The sequence below is a fragment of the Eublepharis macularius genome, chromosome 1 (genome assembly GCF_028583425.1).
Source record: "Eublepharis macularius isolate TG4126 chromosome 1, MPM_Emac_v1.0, whole genome shotgun sequence".
NCBI classification, from domain to species: domain Eukaryota; kingdom Metazoa; phylum Chordata; class Lepidosauria; order Squamata; family Eublepharidae; genus Eublepharis; species Eublepharis macularius.
Window position 1 is genome coordinate 22,582,484 of NC_072790.1, and position 21,084 is coordinate 22,603,567.

Consider the following 21,084-nt stretch of genomic DNA (forward strand, 5'->3'; position numbering starts at 1 on the left):
CCAGCCTCCTCGTTCTGCCTTCTCGCCTTCCTGCTTAGCCCAGCAATTGCCTCTTAGTGATACCCATGACTGGTTCCAAGGGATGAGTTTCTGAAATTTACGCTCACATGTGTATGTAGTAACTAATCTGTCCGTTAAAAAATTTTCAGGAAACGGCGGGCCACACTACATGTTAAGGCCAGACAACGCAGAAATCACCCTGAATTTAGGATTATCCAACTCCAGGTAGTGGCTGCAGATCTCCTGGAATTACAACTCCTCTCTGGGCAACAGTGATCAGTTCCCCTTGAGAAAATGGCTGCTTTGGCAGGCGGACTATGGCATTATGCCCCATTGAGGTCCCTCCTCTCTCCATACCTCACCCTGTCCATGTTCCACCCTCCCCCCCCCAAATCTCCAGGAATTTCACAACATGGAGATGGTAACCTTACCTGAATTACACTGAACTCCCCCTCTCTCCTGCAGCTCTTTTTCCTGGTGAAAGTAGGGTGGGAAACCAGAAGCTCCTTCTTACCCCCTCACAACGCTGTGCTAACAAACGCTTTGTAAGGTGAGTTCCCCCAACGTATATCGGACTGAGCCAACACTAGGGAGCCCAGGTGCCTGCCATTGGTAGGCAACCTCCTGGCGGTTTGCCAGGCCTCCTGCTATAGAACTCCTCCCATCCAAACATTGCTATGTCACTTCTGGGTACAGCCTGGAAGTGTCAAGGGTAGCTGTAGGAATCACCAGGAACACTACAGTTTCACCATAGAGTTTCCAGCAATTCCTAGAGATACCTTTTCTCGCTTGTAGCTTGTACTCAGAAGAGACACGATGTCATTAACATGACACACGTGCCCCATTGTGCCCACTCCCAAACCTCCTGCAAGTTGCCAGGTTTGGCCTGGCATGATACAGTTCAAGATGCATTGGGTGCCCCTTTGCTCTTTGCACTGGGGGTGAGCCAGAGCTCCTAGGAATACCACACCACGCACATGCTCTGAATCAGGACCCCATGACAACTTTTAAAGAACTACGACTACTTTTAAAATGGCACTGGCAGCTGTGGGATGGACCTGTGGCTGTTATCACTTGTAGTTTGGCCCTCAGTGAGAAAGACAGTCTATACAAAATGAGGACAGCATCTCTTCCTCACACTATGTGAATTAAATTTCATCAAGAACTACAATATATCCCAGGGATTTAACATGAGATTAGTCAGCTATTACAGTTGCCTGCCAGTTTAGCCAATGTAGCTGGCCTGTGCTACCCCCCACCCACCCATTATTTAGTTATTTAAAAAATCTCCAGAGCTAAGCAGGGTTGGTAATGGGATGGGAGCCCACCAAGCAAGACCCTGCAGAGGAAGGCAATGGCAAGTCACCTCTGCTTCTCACTTGCCTTGACAGCCATACGTTAGTTGCCACTTGCCGGCACATACATACATACGTGCAAATGTCGCCTTTCTGCTCAACGGAGGGTACCTGAGGGCCAAACAAGATTTGACAGCATCCTTGTGTCTGCCACAAGAAGGCTGCCACTATTTTGAAGTGATTCAAAAATGCTGTGAGGCCCTGATCCTCATCCAGCCCACAGCATGGCAGGCTGAGGCGCTCGTTCCTCCACCCCTTTCACGTTTTGAAACATCAAAACATTGCAAGCATGAAAAAGTGTTTAAAATAGAAATGCATACATGAAACATTTTAAACAATTAAGTAAAACACATAAAAACATGCAGGTGGTCTCTCTATTTGATGTAAATAGCATCCTGTACTTCTTTCATTTCTTGACCCTTTGACTGTTGTTTATTCCTTTTGTTATAATGTTATAAATTTATATTCACTCTCTTTCACACGCTTCTGCTTAATGAAGACCCACTAACATCAGGTTTGCCAACTCCAGGATGGAAAATTCCTGGCATTGGCGGGGTGGGGGGGAGAGCTGGGGATGGAGGGATTTGGAGAGGGGAAGGACTCCAGCAAGGTACAATACCACAGACTCTGTCCTTCAAAGCAGCCGTTTTCCACAAGGGAACTGATCTTGGTCATCTCAAGATCAGTTGCAATTCCAGGAGATCTCCAGGCCCCACCCAGAGGTTGGCAACCCTAACTAACATGCATCTGATGAAAGGGGCTCTTGTCCTTGAAAACCTACCCCAGAAGAAAAGATGGTTGGCCTTTAAGGTGCCGGAAGATCCTCTTTAATTCCATTCTACACGGACAGCAAGGCAAACCTCCACATTCCAAGGAAGACTCATCAAGGTTCCCAAGGAGCCTGATTTCACACTGTGATCAATCACGCACTTCAAATACTAATCGTCTCATGCCGCCAGGATTACAGCACAGCAGTAAAACTGACTCCTACTGTGCCTAAAAATGTAACATTTAGTATCTTCTATTGCCAGTGACACAAAGCTGGGTTCATATCAGCCTTCCAATATTCTACGCCTTTTGGATCTGGCACATAAGTCCAGTTTGCTTGGACACAAAACCAAGGGTAGGAGCCACAAGAGAAACAGTATAAGAATATACCAATCCCTACCTCTCACTTTCCTTTCTTGGGCACAAAATACCATAATAAGGTGCCAGGGCCCAATCTTGAGAGTGCTGTCATATAGGGTTGCCAACTGTAAACTGGAAAATTCCTGGAAATTTGGGGGCAGTGCCTGTGGATGGGGGAATTTGGAGCAAGGGGGAATTTCACCTAGAATCTAGGGTAAACCCTACAATCTGCACTCTGAAGCTGTTATTTTTCTCTAGGGGAACTGATCTCTGTATCTGGAAAGCAACTTAATTCCAGAAGAACTCCAAGCCCCACCTGAAGGTCGGCAGTCCTATCAAACCATGATAGGTTATTTTATTTAAAATATTTATATGTCGCTTTCTCTCTTACATTGCAGGAACCAAAGTGACTTACAAACTTCAACCATCTAAAATCCAGATAAATCAAGGTATAAACAACTCCTCTGAAACAGACTCTTCCTTACATCACTCAGAATTCATTGCACAGAAAGCGAAGTACTTCCTTAATATAATTCCCTGCATCTTATTCCTTGAGAAATTCAAATAGCTATATACATGGGTGGGGGCTTTGTGCCAACTTGGATGGAGAGGCAGCAAGGCCTCATTACAGAACAAAAGTGCCTTTTCCGCTGTCAATTCATACTGCTGAACTCATATAGAAAAACTTCAAAAGGAATACAGTACAAAAGAGCTGAATCAGAATTCAAGAAAGTAAACACCTTCTGGCATCCTGGTTTAAACCATGAGTTGGGTTTCCTCCCTCATTATAATTTCTAATAACCCAAGAGGTCTCTCTTTTATAACATATTATGGTATGTTGTATCATACCATAACCCTTTACTGATGCTGGTCAATTTTCTCTTCCTTCAAACTGCCTCTTCCTTAATTAGTTTCTTACTCTATTTTATTACATATTTGAGAAGAGCAAGAATCCAGTAGCACCTATAAGACTAACAAAACTTGTGGTAGGGTATGAGCTTTCATGAGTTACAGCTTACTTCTTTAGATTGCGAGCTGTGACTCATACGAAAGCTCATACCCTACCACAAATTTTGTTAATCTTATAGGTGCTACTGGACTCTTGCTCTTTTCTACTGCTACAGAAAGAGTAACATGGCTACCCATATTGATCTTATTATACATTTGTTTATCTTCATCTCATGTGAGGGAGGTCAGAACCTCTGACCTCTCCCATTATCCAAATTGTTCAAGTCCCCACAGAGAGAATCTCAGCTGATTTTGTTATGTTAGGCCTCTATCTGCTCCCCGCTCTTTCCCCCTACCCTTCTGTAAAATGAGGTAAAGAAGTTTCCTTCTTCTCATTGTATCTGAAGAAGTAAGCTCTGACTCATGAAAGCTCACACTGAAATAAATGTTGTTAGTCTTTATCGTGCCCCTGGCCTTCTGGTTTTGTTTTGCTTCAATAGACTACTCAGCTACTCCACTGGACCTTCTACTCTAACTTGGGCAATTTTGTTTTATTTTATTTTACTTCCTTTATGTTCCACCTTTCTCCCCAGTGAGGACTCAAGACAGTTTACATAATTCTCCTCTCCTGCATTTTTCCTCACAACAACCCTGTGAGGTAGGTTAGGCAGAGAGTACGTGACAAGCCCAAGGGCACTCAGTGAGCTTCCATGGCAGAACGGGGTTCGGATCTGTGTCCATCACTCTAGCCACAACACCAAAGGGGAAGGACAGGTAAGAGGCCTTGTGAGTGAAGGCTTTCGGGCTTCTTTCATGTCCCAGCCAACAGCTCTCGTGCTGTTCTATACCACAGCGAAGGGAAGGAAGGAGGGGAAGAATTCAGAGCTCCTTCAATGCTCCAGCTTCTAGCTTCTGTGGTGTCCTGGGCCAGGGGAGGAGAAACAGAACACTTCCGACAGGAGCCCTTCTGCTTTTTAGAAAAACCCATGATTTTGCGTACCCACGCTGGGGTCCTCCTTACACAAGGAAAAGCAGGACAAAAATGTGGAAGGGATGGAAGCAACCTTTTAAAAACTAAAACGTCTGCTGAGAAATTCTTTTTTAAAAAAACTATGCTTCCAGTCCCAAAAACAGGGCCAATTCAGAAGGGCGGAGAGCTCCCCTCTGGCAAGAACCAGCAAAGGACTGACCCGGTCTTCTGACAAGGAGTAGCAGTGCCCACAGTTGTAAAAACTGTCCAGACTGGGTTTTTTCTGATCATAGTTGTTGTTTTTTCCCCCCCGATCACAGATGGGTTTTTCCGATCCTAGGGCTACAACGCCCCAAGCACAGAGAGGGTGAGGGCTTACCTATGCTAATAGCTCTGGCCAAAATAGGACAATGGTTGACCATCTCATAGAATGTCATAGAAAGGGACAGAAAGGGAGACAGCCAAATGGCTAGGCGGTTTTCTCTTCCTCCTTGCAGCAAGGAGGAGGGACTCTCCAAGGGGAGATTATAAAATCGAAAATGAGTTCATGCAGGGCTTTTTTTCTGGGGAAAGAGGTGGTGGAACTCCGTGGGTTGCCCTCAGAGAAATAGTCACATGGCTGGTGGCCCCACCTCCTGATCTCCAGACAGAGGGGAGTTGAGATTGCCCTCCGCGCCGCTTGGCGGCGCGTAGGGCCATCTCAACTCCCCTCTGTCTGGAGATCAGGGGGCGGGGCCACCAGCCATGTGACCATTTTCAAGAGGTTCCGGAACTCCATTCCCCTGAGTTCCCCCTGAAAAAAAGCCCTGAGTTCATGTGTTATCAGCTTATATTGTCATAGCTGCTTCTTCTACGGTCTGTTTTAGGATTTTTTTTTGTCTGCTGATGCTTCTTTTATTGGTTTTAGATTGCTCCGTGGAAAGGTGGTTTCTATTTTTAGAGAGCAATCCTATGAAGGTCTACTCAGAATCCACTCAAATCTCTTCAATGGACCTTATTCCCAGGAAAGCATTCTTAGGATTGCACTTATTGTTCTGACTGAAATGTTTTAAGCTTTCGCTGCTACTTGTTTGTTTGTTTTATTTGATTTTTATACCACTCCTCTTCAGTTGAGATCTCAAAGCTGTTCACATCAATCACAACAGTTAAAAACCAATACAAAAATATAATATATTCAACAAAGTCATCATAAAACGGTAGCCTAATGCAAAAATTAAAAACCACTCGGTTCCAACCCCAGCCTATAAAACCCTGCAAATAACATAAAATTGCAGGTAGATAAAATATACAGCAATTTGCTCTGCCTCACAGAGACAGAAAGTATAAGAGGGAAATATTTCAAATAAACAAATCTCTGATTTGCTGAAATGAGACTTCCCACACTGGTGCATTCATCTGACTTTGATCAGCATTCAAATTTGTTTAGGCTTCACAAGCAGGCCTCATTGACTGGTTTTGCTCCTCTGATTTAACAGCACTGTTCTACATGGTAGTTAGCACTGGGGGAGAAAATGCCCTGCCCCATTTTATAATAGAAAGCGGATAGACAGGACTGCTGGAATATTCTGAGTTGAATATCTTTTTGAGGGTTACAGCTGCAAGACATTTTAATAAACAGGAGATTATCATGTGAGAATGAACGCTTAAATTCTATCACCTGATATCATTGTCCATCGCATGCAACAAACAAACGCAACTCAATATAATCAAAGAGTATCTGCATCAGGCAGCACAATTATGTCCACCACTCACCGTGCATGGAAAGTGTTCCATTCCTCACAGCCAAAAATTTGGCTCCATATGGAGAGAAGGGGGGTGAATGGGAACTGCCATGCAGATGGATGCGGGCTATGCCACAGAATGGGTCACCAGGGGCTCCAACTTGGAGTTCTCCTCCATCGGATACCAGGATGTAATGAGCATGGAGTTCCACTGGCCCAGGACCAACAAACACAAGCTTGCCACCTAAAACAGCAACAGTAGACACAATTATTAGCAGTAATGAGTAGAAAGGATAATACACCTGTGCATTCTTGTTCACAAAGCAACACATAAAAAGCCAGCTAAAATCAGGGTACAGATTAATTAAAAGCCATTTCAGACTCTAAAACCTTCTCCTGATATCACAATATATCCAGACAAGGTACTAGGTGGAAGAAAAGAGAAAGGACATTCCAAAGTGGTGGAGACGGGGCACAGCATGGGGCAGGAATTGCTGAAAAGGCCCATCTCCTCATGACAGGAAAATTTGTTCTCTTCCTGTGAATTTTTAGAGCCAACACTGGAAATTGGGGGAGAAGCTCCTTCCCAATGAGTCCCCAGAAAGTTTGTGGCCCTGCCTACCTCCTAGAGGAGCATCTACTCATTTGTTAAGCCTGCCCCACTTGAGCCACCAGAGAACACCTACCTCGCATCCAAGGGTGGGGAGAGAGGACACACACAAAGAAGGGCCTGTAAAGACAATTCTAGGGTGCCAGGCCAGCCTGACAACCAGCAGGAGGGCTGGAGGAAGGGATAAGGAGGTGTGCAAGTGACATTGCTGATGTTACCAAAGTCACTATATCACTTCCGGTTAAAACCACAGAGTTTCCAGTGATTCCTAGAGCTACTTTAGTTGTAGATTTTCCGGGCTGTATGGCCGTGGTCTTGGCATTGTAGTTCCTGACATTTCATCAGCAGCTGTGACTGGCATCTTCAGAGGTGTAGCACCGAAAGACATTGACACTGAGAGATCTCTGTCTTTCGGTGTTATACCTCTGAAGATGCCAGTCAAAGCTGCTGGCGAAACGTCAGGAACTACAATGCCAAGACCACGGCCATACAACCTGGAAAATCTACAACAACTAATGTTCTCCGGCCGTGAAAGCCTTCGACAATATATCCTAGAGCTACTCTTTGTCACATCTGGGCTGTACCTGGAACTTATTATAATGACATTGCTGATATCACTGTTTTTAATTTTCTTTTTCTCCTGCCACTGCTCTAAGTGGCAATGGGCAATGGGGCTTGCTGGTACAAAACCTCCTACCATATTGAGAAGCGAACTGCCCATGCGGGTCTATATGGTAGTAGGTGGTCCATCAAATACCCTTGTCCTAAACCATGTAATGTTTTCTAGGTTAAACGTAAAAATATTCCATCAAATATTTTTTACACACACACTCCTTTTCTCTTTAAATAGCATGAAAGTTTTTTTTTTAGGTTGAGGACTTTGAAACCGTAGAATTGCAACAGAATTTGTGCACTTAAAAGCACAATCCAGTTGCCTATGGGCACAGAAGCCATGCAGGGAAGATTATACCAAATTAAGTACATGTACAGGCAGTACACAACGCCATTGGTGTAAGTGCTGGTGATAACCCCTTTAAGTTTCACTGTAAGTCACTTGATCCCCAAGGCAAATAGCATTCACGTCCACATGAGCACTTCCCAATCACAAACCAAACACTTGGGCAGCAGGGAACTGCTGTAAGTCTTAACCAGCCCAAAGTATACAGCAATTCACAACCAGAAAGCACACCTGAAATTACACCATTTTGGATGATATCAGTTAGACAGACCCAAGTCTCTATTTTAGTGAAAAATGGCAGAGACTGCAATATAAAGAACTGCCAGTGGATATGAACATGGACAGCCTACCCTGGATATGTTTTGGCATTCTGGGGAGAATACCTTTGCCCACTTAAAATTAAAACACAAACCAATTACATTCACTGCCAGAATATGAGGATAGTCTCTGACCTCTGCACAAAAATGATAGCTGACTGATGTGCCAGTAATTGTCTTAAAAGAGGCTACCTGCAAACCTTTATCTTCAGCAGACTGAAATAAAACTCCAGTATTTCTGGCGTATCTGCTCTTGTCCTAGAAGACTGGCAAATGGGATGCTTTGCTCTTCCATGTTTCATAGCTACTGGACTGACTGCACAGATAGCTCTCTCTCTCTCTCTCTCTCTCTCTCTCTCTCTCTCTCTCTCTCTCTCTCTCTCTCTCTCTCTCTCTCTCTCCAAATTTCTGGTCTAATGTACAAGATATTCCTGGAATGCCCTTCCTCCAAGTCCAAGAAAAATCCAAGATGGGGTCTCTTCTGGAAAGAAATGCTTCACCAAAGCAAACGGTCAACTCTGGCCATTTTGCAGATGTGCCCTCATCAAAGACTACAAGTGTTGTGCTGCCCTCTGCTCTTTTTCTCAAAAGTGCCTGCAGACCTATGGAGTCTTTCCAAGCCATGGAAATTTAAAGGGGATGGGGGAAGATGAAATGGACATTCTTCTTTACTAAATACAGATTGAAGGAGATGGCCATCCCCCCGTTAATAGATGTAAGAGTGTGTATGCATATTATGCGCCATCAAGTAGTCTCCGACCTATGGTGATCCTATGAATGAAAGACCTCCAAAACATTCTATCATTAACAGACTTGCTCAGATCCTACAAACTGGAGGACATGGCTTCTTTTATTGAGTCTAGCCATCTCGTTTTAGGTCTTCCACTTTTTCCTAGTATTACTGACTTTTCCAGAGAATCTTGTCTTCTCATGATGTGACCAAAGTACGATAGCCTCAGTTTTGTCATTTTAGCTTCAACGGAGAACTCAGTCTTGATTTGATCTAGAACCTACTTATTTGTCTTTTTGGCCATCCGTGGTATCCGCAAAACTCTCCTCCAGCACCACATTTCAAATGAATCAATTTTCTTCCTGTCAGCTTTCTTCATTGTCCAATTTTCACATCCTTATATAATGATGGAGAATACCATAGTTTGGATTATCTTGGCCCCCAGAGAGAAATCTTTATCTTTAAGGATCTTCTCTAGCTCCCTCACAGCTGCTCTACCAAGTCTCAATCTTCTTCTGATTTCTTGCAGTCTCTCTTTTGGTTGATGATTGAGCCAAGGAAAAGAAAATCTTGAACAATTTCAATTTCCTCGTCATCAGCTTTAAAATTGTGCAGTTCCTCAATCCTCAGTTTAAAATTGTGTAATTCCTCAGTTGGACGTAAAAGGTTGGCAATCAAATGACAGTATCTCAGCTACCATGGTATATAAACAGGGACAGATCAGTCTTCCCTGAATTTGCTCTCTCTTTTAAAGTATAGTTAATTCCAAATTGTTGCCTAGATGCTTAGAATGGGCTTGTGCTAACCCAATAGGATTTTCAATTTGTTCCCCCTTTGAACAGGTATTTTCTCCCCACACCTGCCACTCAGGCTCTTGACAAACTGCTTTGGAAACACTGCCTCATTTCCAAAAGAGCTTGCCAGGGGCTGGGTATGTGTGCTTTGTTTTAGGAGAAAGATCTCTAAAAGTCCCCTTGGGTTCATCAGTTAAATGGGTCTTTGGATCTTGGCCCACTTCTTGTGTCAGTGAATCCCATCAAATTAATTAATCATGCTTTCACATTGGTTACTCTGAACCTGCTGCCAGTTCTATTGAACAACCTCTGTTGTTTTGAGAGAAAGAAGGATCCGTCTCTATTCATACTTTCAACATTGTCCCTAAATTCACATCATTCCCCCTTAGTCAACTTATTTCTAACATAAAATGCATCAGTAGTTTAAGCTTTTCTTTGGAGAGAAGATGCTATCAGGGAATATTTGCCTTTTAACTTACCAGGAAAATTACTTGTGGGTAACTAGTGGTCAGGAGAAAGTGAAACTAAGCAGCCCCTGCAGTAGGGGTGTGCACTTCGGGTTCCTGGTTCAGAAAAAAACCCGAACCGGGCCCGATTTGTAAAGATTTGGTATTTCCAAATCGGGGCCAGTACGATGGCCCTGATTCGGAAATACCAAATCAAAGCTTTCCAAAGCAATTTGGATTGCTTCGGAAAGCTTCGGGGTCTTGAACTGTGCCCACCCTCCCACCACCACCCCATTTACCTGGGGCAGTGGCTTGCTGCCACTGCCGGCCACCGCAGAGGCCTCCGTGGTGGTGCGCACGGCACAGGCGGTGACGCTTGCTGCCACCCTGCTGGCCACCGCAGAGGCCTCCACGGTGGCGCAGGTGAGGCAGGCACCGGCTGCAGCCTTCCCCGCTGCCCTGCTGGCCACGGTGGCAGCGGCAGATGACCTGCTGCAGTAAGTGGGGTTGGGGGAAGGGGGAAGGGGGGCTCAAGGGGGAGATCTTTGGTATTCTCCAAATCATTTCGAAACATACCAAAGTGATTTCCGAATACCCAAACCCGAAGCGGCTTGGGTATTTGCTGCACACCCCTACCCTGCAGTACTTGTTAGCACTTGGACCCATGTCATGGCAATGACAATGACCAAGCCTCTGCCCATTGTCATCACTGCCATAGCCCAGTCCAAGCCAAGCACCCCCTTTGGTGCTTCTAGCACTGCAAGAGCCAGTTAGTTTCGTTGCTCCAGGGTTATTCTTAAATACTGACTTGCCTCTGGGTGCCCTTACTTTCCCGGCAGTCTTTCTAGCTACATTTTGCCAACCCTATAATGTCTTTCTTGACACATAATAACCAGAACTACACTACGTGTCCTAAAAGTGGCTGCATCCCAGTTTGTCTATATGTGGCACTAGAATGAACAAGTATGTGTTTGTGCGTGTGTTATTAACAACCCACATGGGTGCCATCTAAAAGAGAAACAACAATCATTTTCACCCTTTAATACAACCTTTGCCTTAATTTTTTTTTTAAAAAAATACCTAGTATTGATTTTCCAAATGGTAAAAAATGACTCACTGGTACCCAAGGTCCATTTTAGCCTCTGAACTATAAATTGCAATGTATTGATGGCACAGAACAGACGTTATTTAAAAGTGTCATGAGAAACATAAATTGGAAATATGATGAGCGCTGGGGTGCAACATGCTCTGGTGAAGCAGGCCACGACTCGCTATTTAGCACAAGATGCAATATTCACCAGGTGTGTCTTTTCATGAATTATTTTGCCATCCATGGCTGGTTTTATTATGGAAGGACCAAGAAATACCATTTTATGAGGTAGGGTAGAAGGCACTATCAGAAAAGGGGGAGAGGGAGTAGTAATACGGTGAAAGGAAAAACTCTTGTCCATAAGTAGGCCTCTTTCTTCACCTGAGGAGGCATTTCCTCATCATCTCTCATTCTGTCATTAGGTGCCCCTAACTCAACTTAACTGAGATGCAGCTCAGTATCTCAGCCTCAATATATTCACAGATCAGTTCCCCGCCAGAAATCCATGGAAGAGGGTGGGAAAGAACCGTTAGTGAGGAAAGGGGACCTTTTTCAGATTCTCACTGAGCTCATTCTGCATCTGTGGGCCTCATGGAGAACAAACAGTACAAATCATTGTGGGCAGGAATATGCTGCCTCGCTTAGAGTGCTTTCAGTACTAGGTTTTGTGGCACACGCGTTTCTCTTCCTCTTCATCTCTGTGCAATTTCTCATCTTATAAAATGGGCAATTCAGACCCACCTACCCTCCACTGACAGGGTTTTCCTGTAGGATGAAGTCCAGAGTGTAAATCAACAATTACTGAGAAGGAGGAGGAAAACAAAACACTAGTTCTCAAAGCATAAGGGGTGGGGGGGAACTGCTGAAACTGGTAGAAAACGATAAAGGGGCACTGAGGCAAGTCTAACGAATTGGTCTTTATTTCAAGAAAACCTCTCTCTCTCTCTCTCTCTCTCTCTCTCTCTCTCTCTCTCTCTCTCTCTCTCTTACACACACACACATGTCCAGTATTTAGGGAGAGAGCATGATTTCAGCTTTTACCAGGTGCCGAACCAAACAAAGGCAGCTTGTGGCCCTGGGTTTAGTTCCAAGGGCCATACCGTGGAGCATAGCTTGTTCACCTGTTTCTAACTTTCTGAGGACCAACGCTCCGAGGACCTGAAACGTCACTAAGGAAGAATCAGTTGTCAAAACTGACCTTCAGTTAGAATGGTAGCAAGTCCTGGAAAAGATGGAGCGAGGAGAGATAACATCTCAGGATCCATAAGCTTAAGTAATAACACCACTGCCACTAAAATCCAATATGAATTCTTCTGATTTAAAATTGTATGAAAATATGTAAAAAGCAATTATGTTTTGAAAAACAGTGTAGTATAATGGTTTGAGAGTTGGGCTTGGGCCAGGAAGTCCTAGGTCCATGTCCCTGCTCAGTTATGAAGCTCATAGAATGACCTTGGCCAGTCACAACCAGCCGGGGCCTGCCTGATCATGTGCCTACACTGCAAACTGGAAGTGACATCATCACATCAGGTCATCCCTCTAGGATTCACCCCAAACTCTATGGTTTAACCAGAAGTGACACTGTGGCATTAGTGTAGCACCAAATCGCCCCTGCCACCCTGTCAAGCAGTCATTCAGGGTGGGAGGTCTCCTATAGCAGGAGCCCTGGCCTCCCTGTTTGTGGAAGAGCAAAACAACCCTGAAGCAATCTGAACCAAAAGGCCCCTCATCTGAGACTTGCACCACAGCAAGAATGACAACAGGAACCAGAACTTGAGTGCCCCCCACCAATACCATAGGGGTCCTTTGATTGATCTTGATCTTGGCAAGCAGTGGCCCTCCACAATGCCAGCCCACTAAGAATGTTCCCAGTAAACTAAAGAGCCCATCTGCCCCTGAACTGGATAATCCTGGACATCAAATCCTGATCCCTAGCTATATCTTTAAAGGTGAACCAGAACTTCTCTCATTGACATCAGTACTAATTCAGTCATTCTGAAAACGGCTCCATTAATAAAAGGAGGCTAAAACCTGATAGCAAGTGAGGAAAAAACCCAAACAAACAATGACTGGCATTTACTCACAGTGCAATCCTGTGCGAAGTTACTCTGATCTAAGCCTATCAAAATCAACAGGGTTAATGTTATATAACTCTATACAGGACTGCATTGTCAATCCCAGTTCTCTGACCCATTTAACGTATTTTCCCCTGAATTTATAAGCATCTCTGCCTGAACAAGTAAATTATGTGCCTAACCAGCAGCCCTATGAATAAAGTTCTACACTTTATAACAACAACAACAACAACAACAATATTCGATTTATAGACCACCCTTCAGGACAACTTAATGCCCACTCAGAGCGGTATACAAAGTATGTTATTATTATCCCCACAACAAACACCCTGTGAGGTGGGTGGGGCAGAGAGAGCTCCAGAGAACTGTGACTAGCCCAAGGTCACCCAGCTGGCTTCAAGTGGAGGAGTGGGGAATCAAGCCCAGCTCTCCAGATTAGAGTCTTGCGCCCTTAACCACTACACCAAAATAAATAAAACAGTTTTTTAAAAAGAAAACACTGTGCCTTTTTGCTTTCATAGGATTTGACCCCTCCTCTGAAAGCAGAAAAGAACAAATTTTGCTCAACCAAAGTATTTGGCTCCTGCTCTTCAACTGTTTGTTATGGCTACCCCAAGAAAGCACAGACTCTCCTACAAATGTCCTTAGGGTAGTTCTGTAAAAACATCTATGAACTGTAGTTATGATGGCCCCTCTACCAAACAAAATAAATACCATTATACCAGCTTTAATCACTTTTGTATAGTAACAAGGGAGACATTTCCTAATACGCTTTAAGGGAGGAAGTTAAAAAAGAAAGATTCAAATGTTGGCTTGCATTTGGGAAAAGCATCATCTACCAGCCACCTCAAACAAACTTTAGTCTCCACTCCCAGACATTTCCTTCATCTTGTTCTCTAGGGAACCAAAAAATTAGCATCAACAAAATCCACACGAAGGGTGGATCATATCCCCATCATCCCACCCCAGTGAGCAACATTTGACACTTTCCTCCAACTTAAGTGACTCTTTCTCCAATGAAGAAGCCACATAAAGTCTGAGAAATGCTGCTCAGGATGCAAGAAGGCTCCCCGGAGGATGGTCGGATCCACCACACCACATACAAGGGAAAACTAGGGGACATGGTTGCACTTCTCTTGGACCAATAACTTAAGTGCTCAACGTGGTAGTGATAGCGCACTGGACACACCTAAGCATGACATACCTGTTCATCCAGGCTACCAAGACATTTCTTCTCTCCTGGTACTGCATGTTTCATTTCCAGTCTGTGACGCTTGTAACCCAAGAACCTTTTCCTTACTGGCTTACATGCACAAGCACCTCCATGAATTGGTAGTATATTTTTGTCAGTCATTGCCTGAAGTCTAAAGCAAGGGGGGGCAACCTTTTGGTCCCAGCTGCAAAAATATGCATCATCTACCTATGAAGGAGTTGGTGAGCTGGCCAACAAAAGGGGTGATGGGCGAGAGGGGGGTTGTACTTGGCTAGACATACTCGAAGCAAGTAAAAAACCCCATTGGCACCGCCAGTCACGTTGAACTCGGCTAGAGGCCGCAGGGGTCTGGGAAGCGATGGCAGGTATCAGTCATGCATGTTGCCTTCTCTCATACAGTCTGCCTTACTAGTGCTCACCCCAGTCACCTGGGTGAAGGATTTGCCTTATGTGCCAAGCCACTGTTTGGCACATGTGGCCAGGTGCCCGTAAAGCTGTCACGTGTATTAATTATGCCTTTCTGCTTTACTTATATTACATCCAAACGAACAAAACTAGTAGCAGCAAAAACATTTTGAGGCTCACTCAAAGAATTATTCAGTATAACACGCGTTATACTGTGACGCGTAGTATACCTATACAGTTCATTTTTAAAAGATGCAGTCTCCTGTGGTGGGGGAAATCTCTTGGGTAGGCCTAATGCAGCATTGGATTTCACCACAACTGAAATCTGAGATGCATTTGGAGGGTCCTGAACAGGTGAGACATAAGCAGGGTTCCTGAGAAAATCCAAAGGATTTTAACAACATTGGAAGAAATGCTACAGATGTGATCCCGTCTATTCCTAGAGAATCTTACTCAGGAGTTCAAACTATAGGAACTTTTCTTAGAAAGGAAAGTTCAAATAATGCAGATAAGTTAAAAGAATTTGGGATGGGGGGGTGGCATATTTGGCACTGGTAACAGGATTCAGACTAACTTCATAGACTTGTTATATGCAGCCTATAGAAATATTTGCATCATTTTTAGCCAGCCTGTGAACAACAACAATATACATCTTTCTTCCCCATTCAGACCATAGTAAGGATACCAGTTCTGGCCCCGGTTCAGCAAGGCACTTAAACAGGTGCTGGATTTTCAATATGCAAGGGCCCCCACTAGAATCAGTGGGACTCAATGTGTGCTTAAAGTCAAGCAGCGTATGAAAGTACTTTTCCTGGATCAAAGCCTTCCTCCCCCTCCGCGTTGCATACAGGCAGCTGCTAGAGCATTCTCAGTCAGGAAGCGACTCCCCAAACTGATGCCCGCGTTTCTCGGCCATCTGCACGCATGGCCCATCTGTTCCAATGGCATGCGTTCCCCTCGCAAGCTGCTTGGACTCTTTCCTGACAGCACCAGTGCCAAGCCATGGTGATTTAATCAGCCGCTTGAACACAGCCTCTCTTCTGGAGTAAAACTGCTCCACGGGAACAGAACTGAAGCATTTGGTACACTCAGCCAAAAAAGCGGCTCTGTGTGTGCCAAGGAAAGCAAATGCTGGAGAGGCAGAGAGGTGGCGGTCAGGACATCCAGGCATCCCCGCGTGGCCCAGCACGGCCATCATGACAGCAGGTGCTTTGTAAACTGATAGAACGTTTCCGCACATTACACAAGCATTGTATACGGCCTCAAGAGAGAGAGGGAACAGCGGTCAAGCCAAGGTACCGTAGCAAGTTATCGCTCCCTTTGCTCCCCAACTGTTTGAGGACTGAGGAAGGGGAGTGTTGTCAAATATCAACAACTAAGTTCAAGAAACCCTACAAAATCTCTGGGGGCCATGCTATCATACAGGGATTGATGGCGTGAAATCAACATCTCATCTGGCAAGGTTCAAGGTTGTTTCTGATTTCTAGAAAGGCGTGTTGGCAGAGACGGTAAATGAACAACCTGGCCCATATTGTAGGGCAGCCCCCTCTGCCACCCCAGGTGTTATCTCGGCAATGGGAAGAGAATAAGACAGTAGGGGGGGGGGAATAAATCACCTGCCATGCATAAAAAAGCCAGCCAGCATGATAGTCAAATTGGTTTGCCAATCCAAGGAAGAAACACACAATTCAATCTAAGAAGAAGAAAAAAAGATGTGGGGGGGGGGGGAGCAGGATTTTGCCTCTAATGGAATCCAAACTGCAACAACAAGTTCAAGCCAGGTTGGAAACATTTCGAGAATAAATTCCAGGCATGATACTTTTCCATGGGCTATGGACCTCTCTGAACATACAGAGAGGCCTCAACTGGAAGCAGGGGGAGAGGTTTTACTTTAGAACAGGTGTGCTCTTGAAGGGGGGCAGCTAACCTTCCCCTTCATGAGATTACGTCTCTATGGAATTGGAGAAGCAGTGCCAAGGGGGGAAAGATAAAAAGTAAAATCCTGCTGCATCCCTTACAGGGGAGTCTACAATTCACAAAAGGCTGGATTAAATTTCTCTCCCTTCCCCGCTTTGCATTTTTCTGAAAGCAAGAGGGGGTTTAAAAGAATTCCCTCATTGGAGAACAACAACAGAAATGGACTCCCATAAGTGGTGGGGGGAGCACAGACCTCTGTCCCCACAGACCTCTCACACTGTCAGTCATGCACAGGTGGGAGGGAGTGGGGAGTGAAGACTGTCACCTGCATCAGATAGTTTCAAATGCAGGCTGGAAGGGGTGCGTGGTTTTTCTTTTTTTAAAAAAAAATCTCTTAAAGAGAGAATGGGAGAAAATTCAACAGGCACATACATACATTTAACACATACAGCCTGCATGCAAACAGGAGCACAGAGCAGTATATTATATTGCTGAAACCCACCACACACAAAAGCATCTGTGAAATTGTCAAGGATTTGCTCATGTTCCAGCCCGTCTAGCGATGCCTGGTAAACCTGTTCAGCCCTGTCAATTTCACAGGGCTTTGCTTGATTGGGGGGAGAAGGAATCCAAGTCAATTTTGCATCTTTCCCAGGAATATTACTGCACATTCTTGCACAGGGGTCCCCAACGAGGTGCCCATGGGCACCACGGCACCCGCCAACATCTTTCCTGGTGCCTGCCAAGTATTTTTAGAAAGTGGGTGGGGCCAGATGGGACTTTGCCCGGCAGAGATTGGAGATCTGATTGGCTGAGCATATTTTTGAAACTGTTGATCCAGAAGCAGCTGCCGCCACAGCACAAGGATCTTCACTGTGTGACTGCACGTCAGCTGTTTGTATGCAAGAAAATATTTTAAAACAGTATATCCATTTAAAAATACATCCTCTGGAACAGGGCTTCTGCCTGAAATGTTGATGGGTTATGCAAAACCTCACTCCCTGCCATTTTGTGTCTGGATCGGCCTCCTAGGTGGCCATTTTGTGGTTGTGCCCACCACGCAGTATAAGAATTCTAAAGGTAGCCAGCAGGCTCAAAAAGCTGGGGATCCCTGCTCGAGCATCGCATGCCCCTTAACGTTTGGTTTGTTTTTTCAACATCCCTTCCTCCTCCTTAGAGCACACTGCATATTCCATTTGTAATTCTCTTTGCAAGTAATATTTGGCAGTGCTTGCTCCCCAACTAGTAGTGGTGAAGCGTGGGGGGGCAAGAGGGGCAGTCACCTCGGGTGCATAATTTTTAGGGAGCATCGTGCTGAGGAGAGCCTGCACTCTGTCCATGGGAGGCCGCCCACGGCTCCCTAGCCACCTGCCACGCTGACAGGGCGACCAGCTCTCTGGGCACTGAGCTGGCCATCCTGTAGCCAAGGAGAATGCCGAGCTGGTGGCAGTGCTGTGGGTGGCTGCTGTGGAGGGCTGCCTAGTAAGAGGCGGGGAGGCGAGCCCGAATTGCAGAAGCGCTCCCGGAAGTGACATCATCATGCAGTCTCAGGAGCGTGCGCATGCAAAGTGCGCTCACGTGTGGTGCCAGGGGCACCACCTCCTGCCGGGCACTGCCAAGCCATGCCACGCCACTGCCACCTAGCCAATCGATGCAAGCACAGCTTGCATCTTAACCTTCACACTGTAGACTGTTTTGTTGTGCAATTAAGTGAAATACACCACTAGTTGTCCGAGGTCACTTCTTCTCTCCCTGCCCCCCCCCCAGACCATCCTACAAACAGAGGGAGTGTACTACCCAAGACTGTAGCTGAGGTGCTGCAGGAGTTCTATGCAATTCCTTTCTTCGGCAGTGCTGAGATTCACTTTCATTCATGCTCTCAAGCCAAGCCTCGGAGGAGCGTCCGCAGCTGCCAGAGATGCAGAGAATCAATTTTGCTGGCCAACTAGAGCTGTAGGAGTCTCATATACAAGCTGTAATCTCATCCTAAGCAGGTCTGGAAAGAGATGTTTGAGTCCTGTACAGGATTTACAATTAAAGGGAAAGAAAGGCATAAAAAGAATGCCATTCACCTGGGAGAGGAACAAAATTCCCCTGTTCAGAGTTTTGTACCCTACAAATTGAATTCTGCTGTGTGAAACAAATAAACAAACAAACAAACAACCCCCCCCACAAGAACAAGTAATATTTCAAAAATTGTAAACATTCCAGAATTCAAAACCTGATCAAACAATAGAACCAGGTCATACCTTCTTAATCCAAATTAAGATAATGAAATAAACTTCCTACTTGCTAGCAGGGTTTGTTTCTTCAGGATTCTGGGTACAAAATTTTAAATTGTTTTAATTAAAAACATAGGCACTGCTACGGTTGCCAGCTCCAGGTTGGGAAATTCCTGGAGATTTGGGAGGTGGAGCCTGGCGAGGGTAGGCTCTGAGGAGGGAAGGGGCCTCAGCAGGATATGATGCCATAGAGTCCACCCTCCAAAGCAGCCATTTTCTCCAGGGGAAGTGAACTCTGTTGAAATTCTGGGAGATCTCCAGCCCCTTCCTGGAGATCGGCAACCCTACCCATTGCAACAATGCCAGGAAGTATTTGACCTAGAGTCTGATTATAAAAAATAAATGCAAACTAAAAACTGCAGACAAAACAGTGCCATCCTTAAAGGTCTGAGCAAAACAAAATTGGGTCACATGACCTGACTGAAGGTAAAGGTAGTCCCCAGTGCAAGCCCAGTTACTGACCCATGGGGGGACGTCACATCATGACGTTTTCTTGGCAGACTTTTTATGGGGTGGTTTGCCATTGCCTTCCCCAGTCATCTACACTTTACCCCCAGGAAACTGGGTACTCATTTTACTGACCTCGGAAGGATGGAAGGCTGAGTCAACCTTGAGTCAGCTACCTGAACCTGGTGTTGCGGCTGGGACCCATTCTCCCCTGCTCAGAGGGGACAGCATGTGCCCATGGATAGGGGGCCCCGTGCTGTACAACCATATGTGCAACAGCTCTTGAGCTGTCCCTTGTGCCCAAAAGCAGCAGCAGCAGACAGCACCCACCTTCCTGCCTTCACAGAAAGGGTGGGAGGGACCCATTCCCCCCTGCTAAAAGGGGACAGTAGTTGCAATGGAAACGGGGGGCACCGTGCGGTGCAACTCTATCAGCAGCAGCAGCAGAGCTGTCCCTCGTGTCCAAACGTGGCAGCAGCTGACCTCACCCACCTTCACCTTCGCTGAAAGGATGGGATGGGCAGGACAGGAGAGGTGGTTGGGAGGGGTCGTACTGGTTCCATCCAGAGAGGGAGAAGTTGAGAGAGGGAACGTCCAGGACCTTGTCAAGGAGAGGAGGACAAAGGGTTGTTTGTAACAGCCGCATTGCAGAGCCGGACCAGGAACGCCCAAAGGCAGCAGCAGTGCTGTGGTCGTCCCTCGTGTCCAAAGGTGGTGGCAGCTAGCTTCACCCACCTTCCTGCCTTCACAGACAGGATGGGATGGGCATGACAGGAGAGCTCGTTGGGAAGGGTCTTATTGGTTCCATCCACAGAGGGCGAGGATGAAAGAGGGACCATCCGGGAAATTGTCTGGGAGAGGTCACAATGGGCAGGACAAGTTGTGGGGAAGGGTCATATTGGTGCCATCCAGAGAGGCAGACACTGAAAGAGGGGACAGGAATTTGTCTGGGAGAGAAGGCCAAAGGGTTACCAGCTGTGGAAGAAGCCCCAAGAACTGAGGGGGGCTATAGCCCACTGCAGAGGAGCTTGTCCTAGAACCACAGTAGACTTGAGGAGGCTCAGAACCCAGGTAGGTCCAGGTCAATGGAGGAATACCCAAGTAGGTTGAGGTTGACCTTGACGAAGGTCAACATGTCCACCAGGTCCGGGTGCAGACATGCGTGGTGGGGACAGAGGAGGTCTCCCAGGTGGGAGAACACCCGCTCACTCTGCACACTGGTGGGAGGGCAGGACAGGATGTTGGTTGTCACAATGGACAGGTCCAGCCATATGGCAGATTTACTTGCCCAATACTCCAAGAGGTTGAAATGGGGGGGCTCGGTGGGCTCCACGAGGTACTCTCACACCATAGCCCCTGCCAAGTCCTCAACTGCGAGAAACGCACCCATTGTGCTGCGGCCAACCACACAGCCCACCTATGAGGCCCAGAGATCAAGTGGGGCCATTTGGCTGGGTCTCTCCAGGCATGGCTCTCTTCCCCCCTCCCCCCTCCTTCTCCTACTCTGCTGCCTGCCCATTAACCCTGCCCGGTTCCCTCCGTCCTGCCTTCTCTTTCTGGAAACAGCACTGCTGTGTGGAGCTCCTTTTTCCAGCGCTGCATCTGACCTGCCCACATGGTGATGCTGCCCTTGATCCGCGGGTCACAGAGGGAGGCCATTTGGTGCGGCACCTTGTGG

At 46.1% G+C, this 21,084-nt stretch overlaps 1 protein-coding gene across 1 annotated transcript in view; it reads right to left on the reverse strand.

Annotated features, from left to right (window-relative positions):
- PKHD1 (PKHD1 ciliary IPT domain containing fibrocystin/polyductin) overlaps nucleotides 1-21,084 on the reverse strand; it is a 334,621-nt gene that overhangs the window by 182,106 nt on the left and 131,431 nt on the right. The window contains exon 31 of the mRNA XM_054970556.1: nucleotides 6,154-6,366. Coding sequence (XP_054826531.1) covers nucleotides 6,154-6,366 — 213 coding nt within the window. The remainder of the gene's footprint in view (nucleotides 1-6,153; nucleotides 6,367-21,084) is intronic.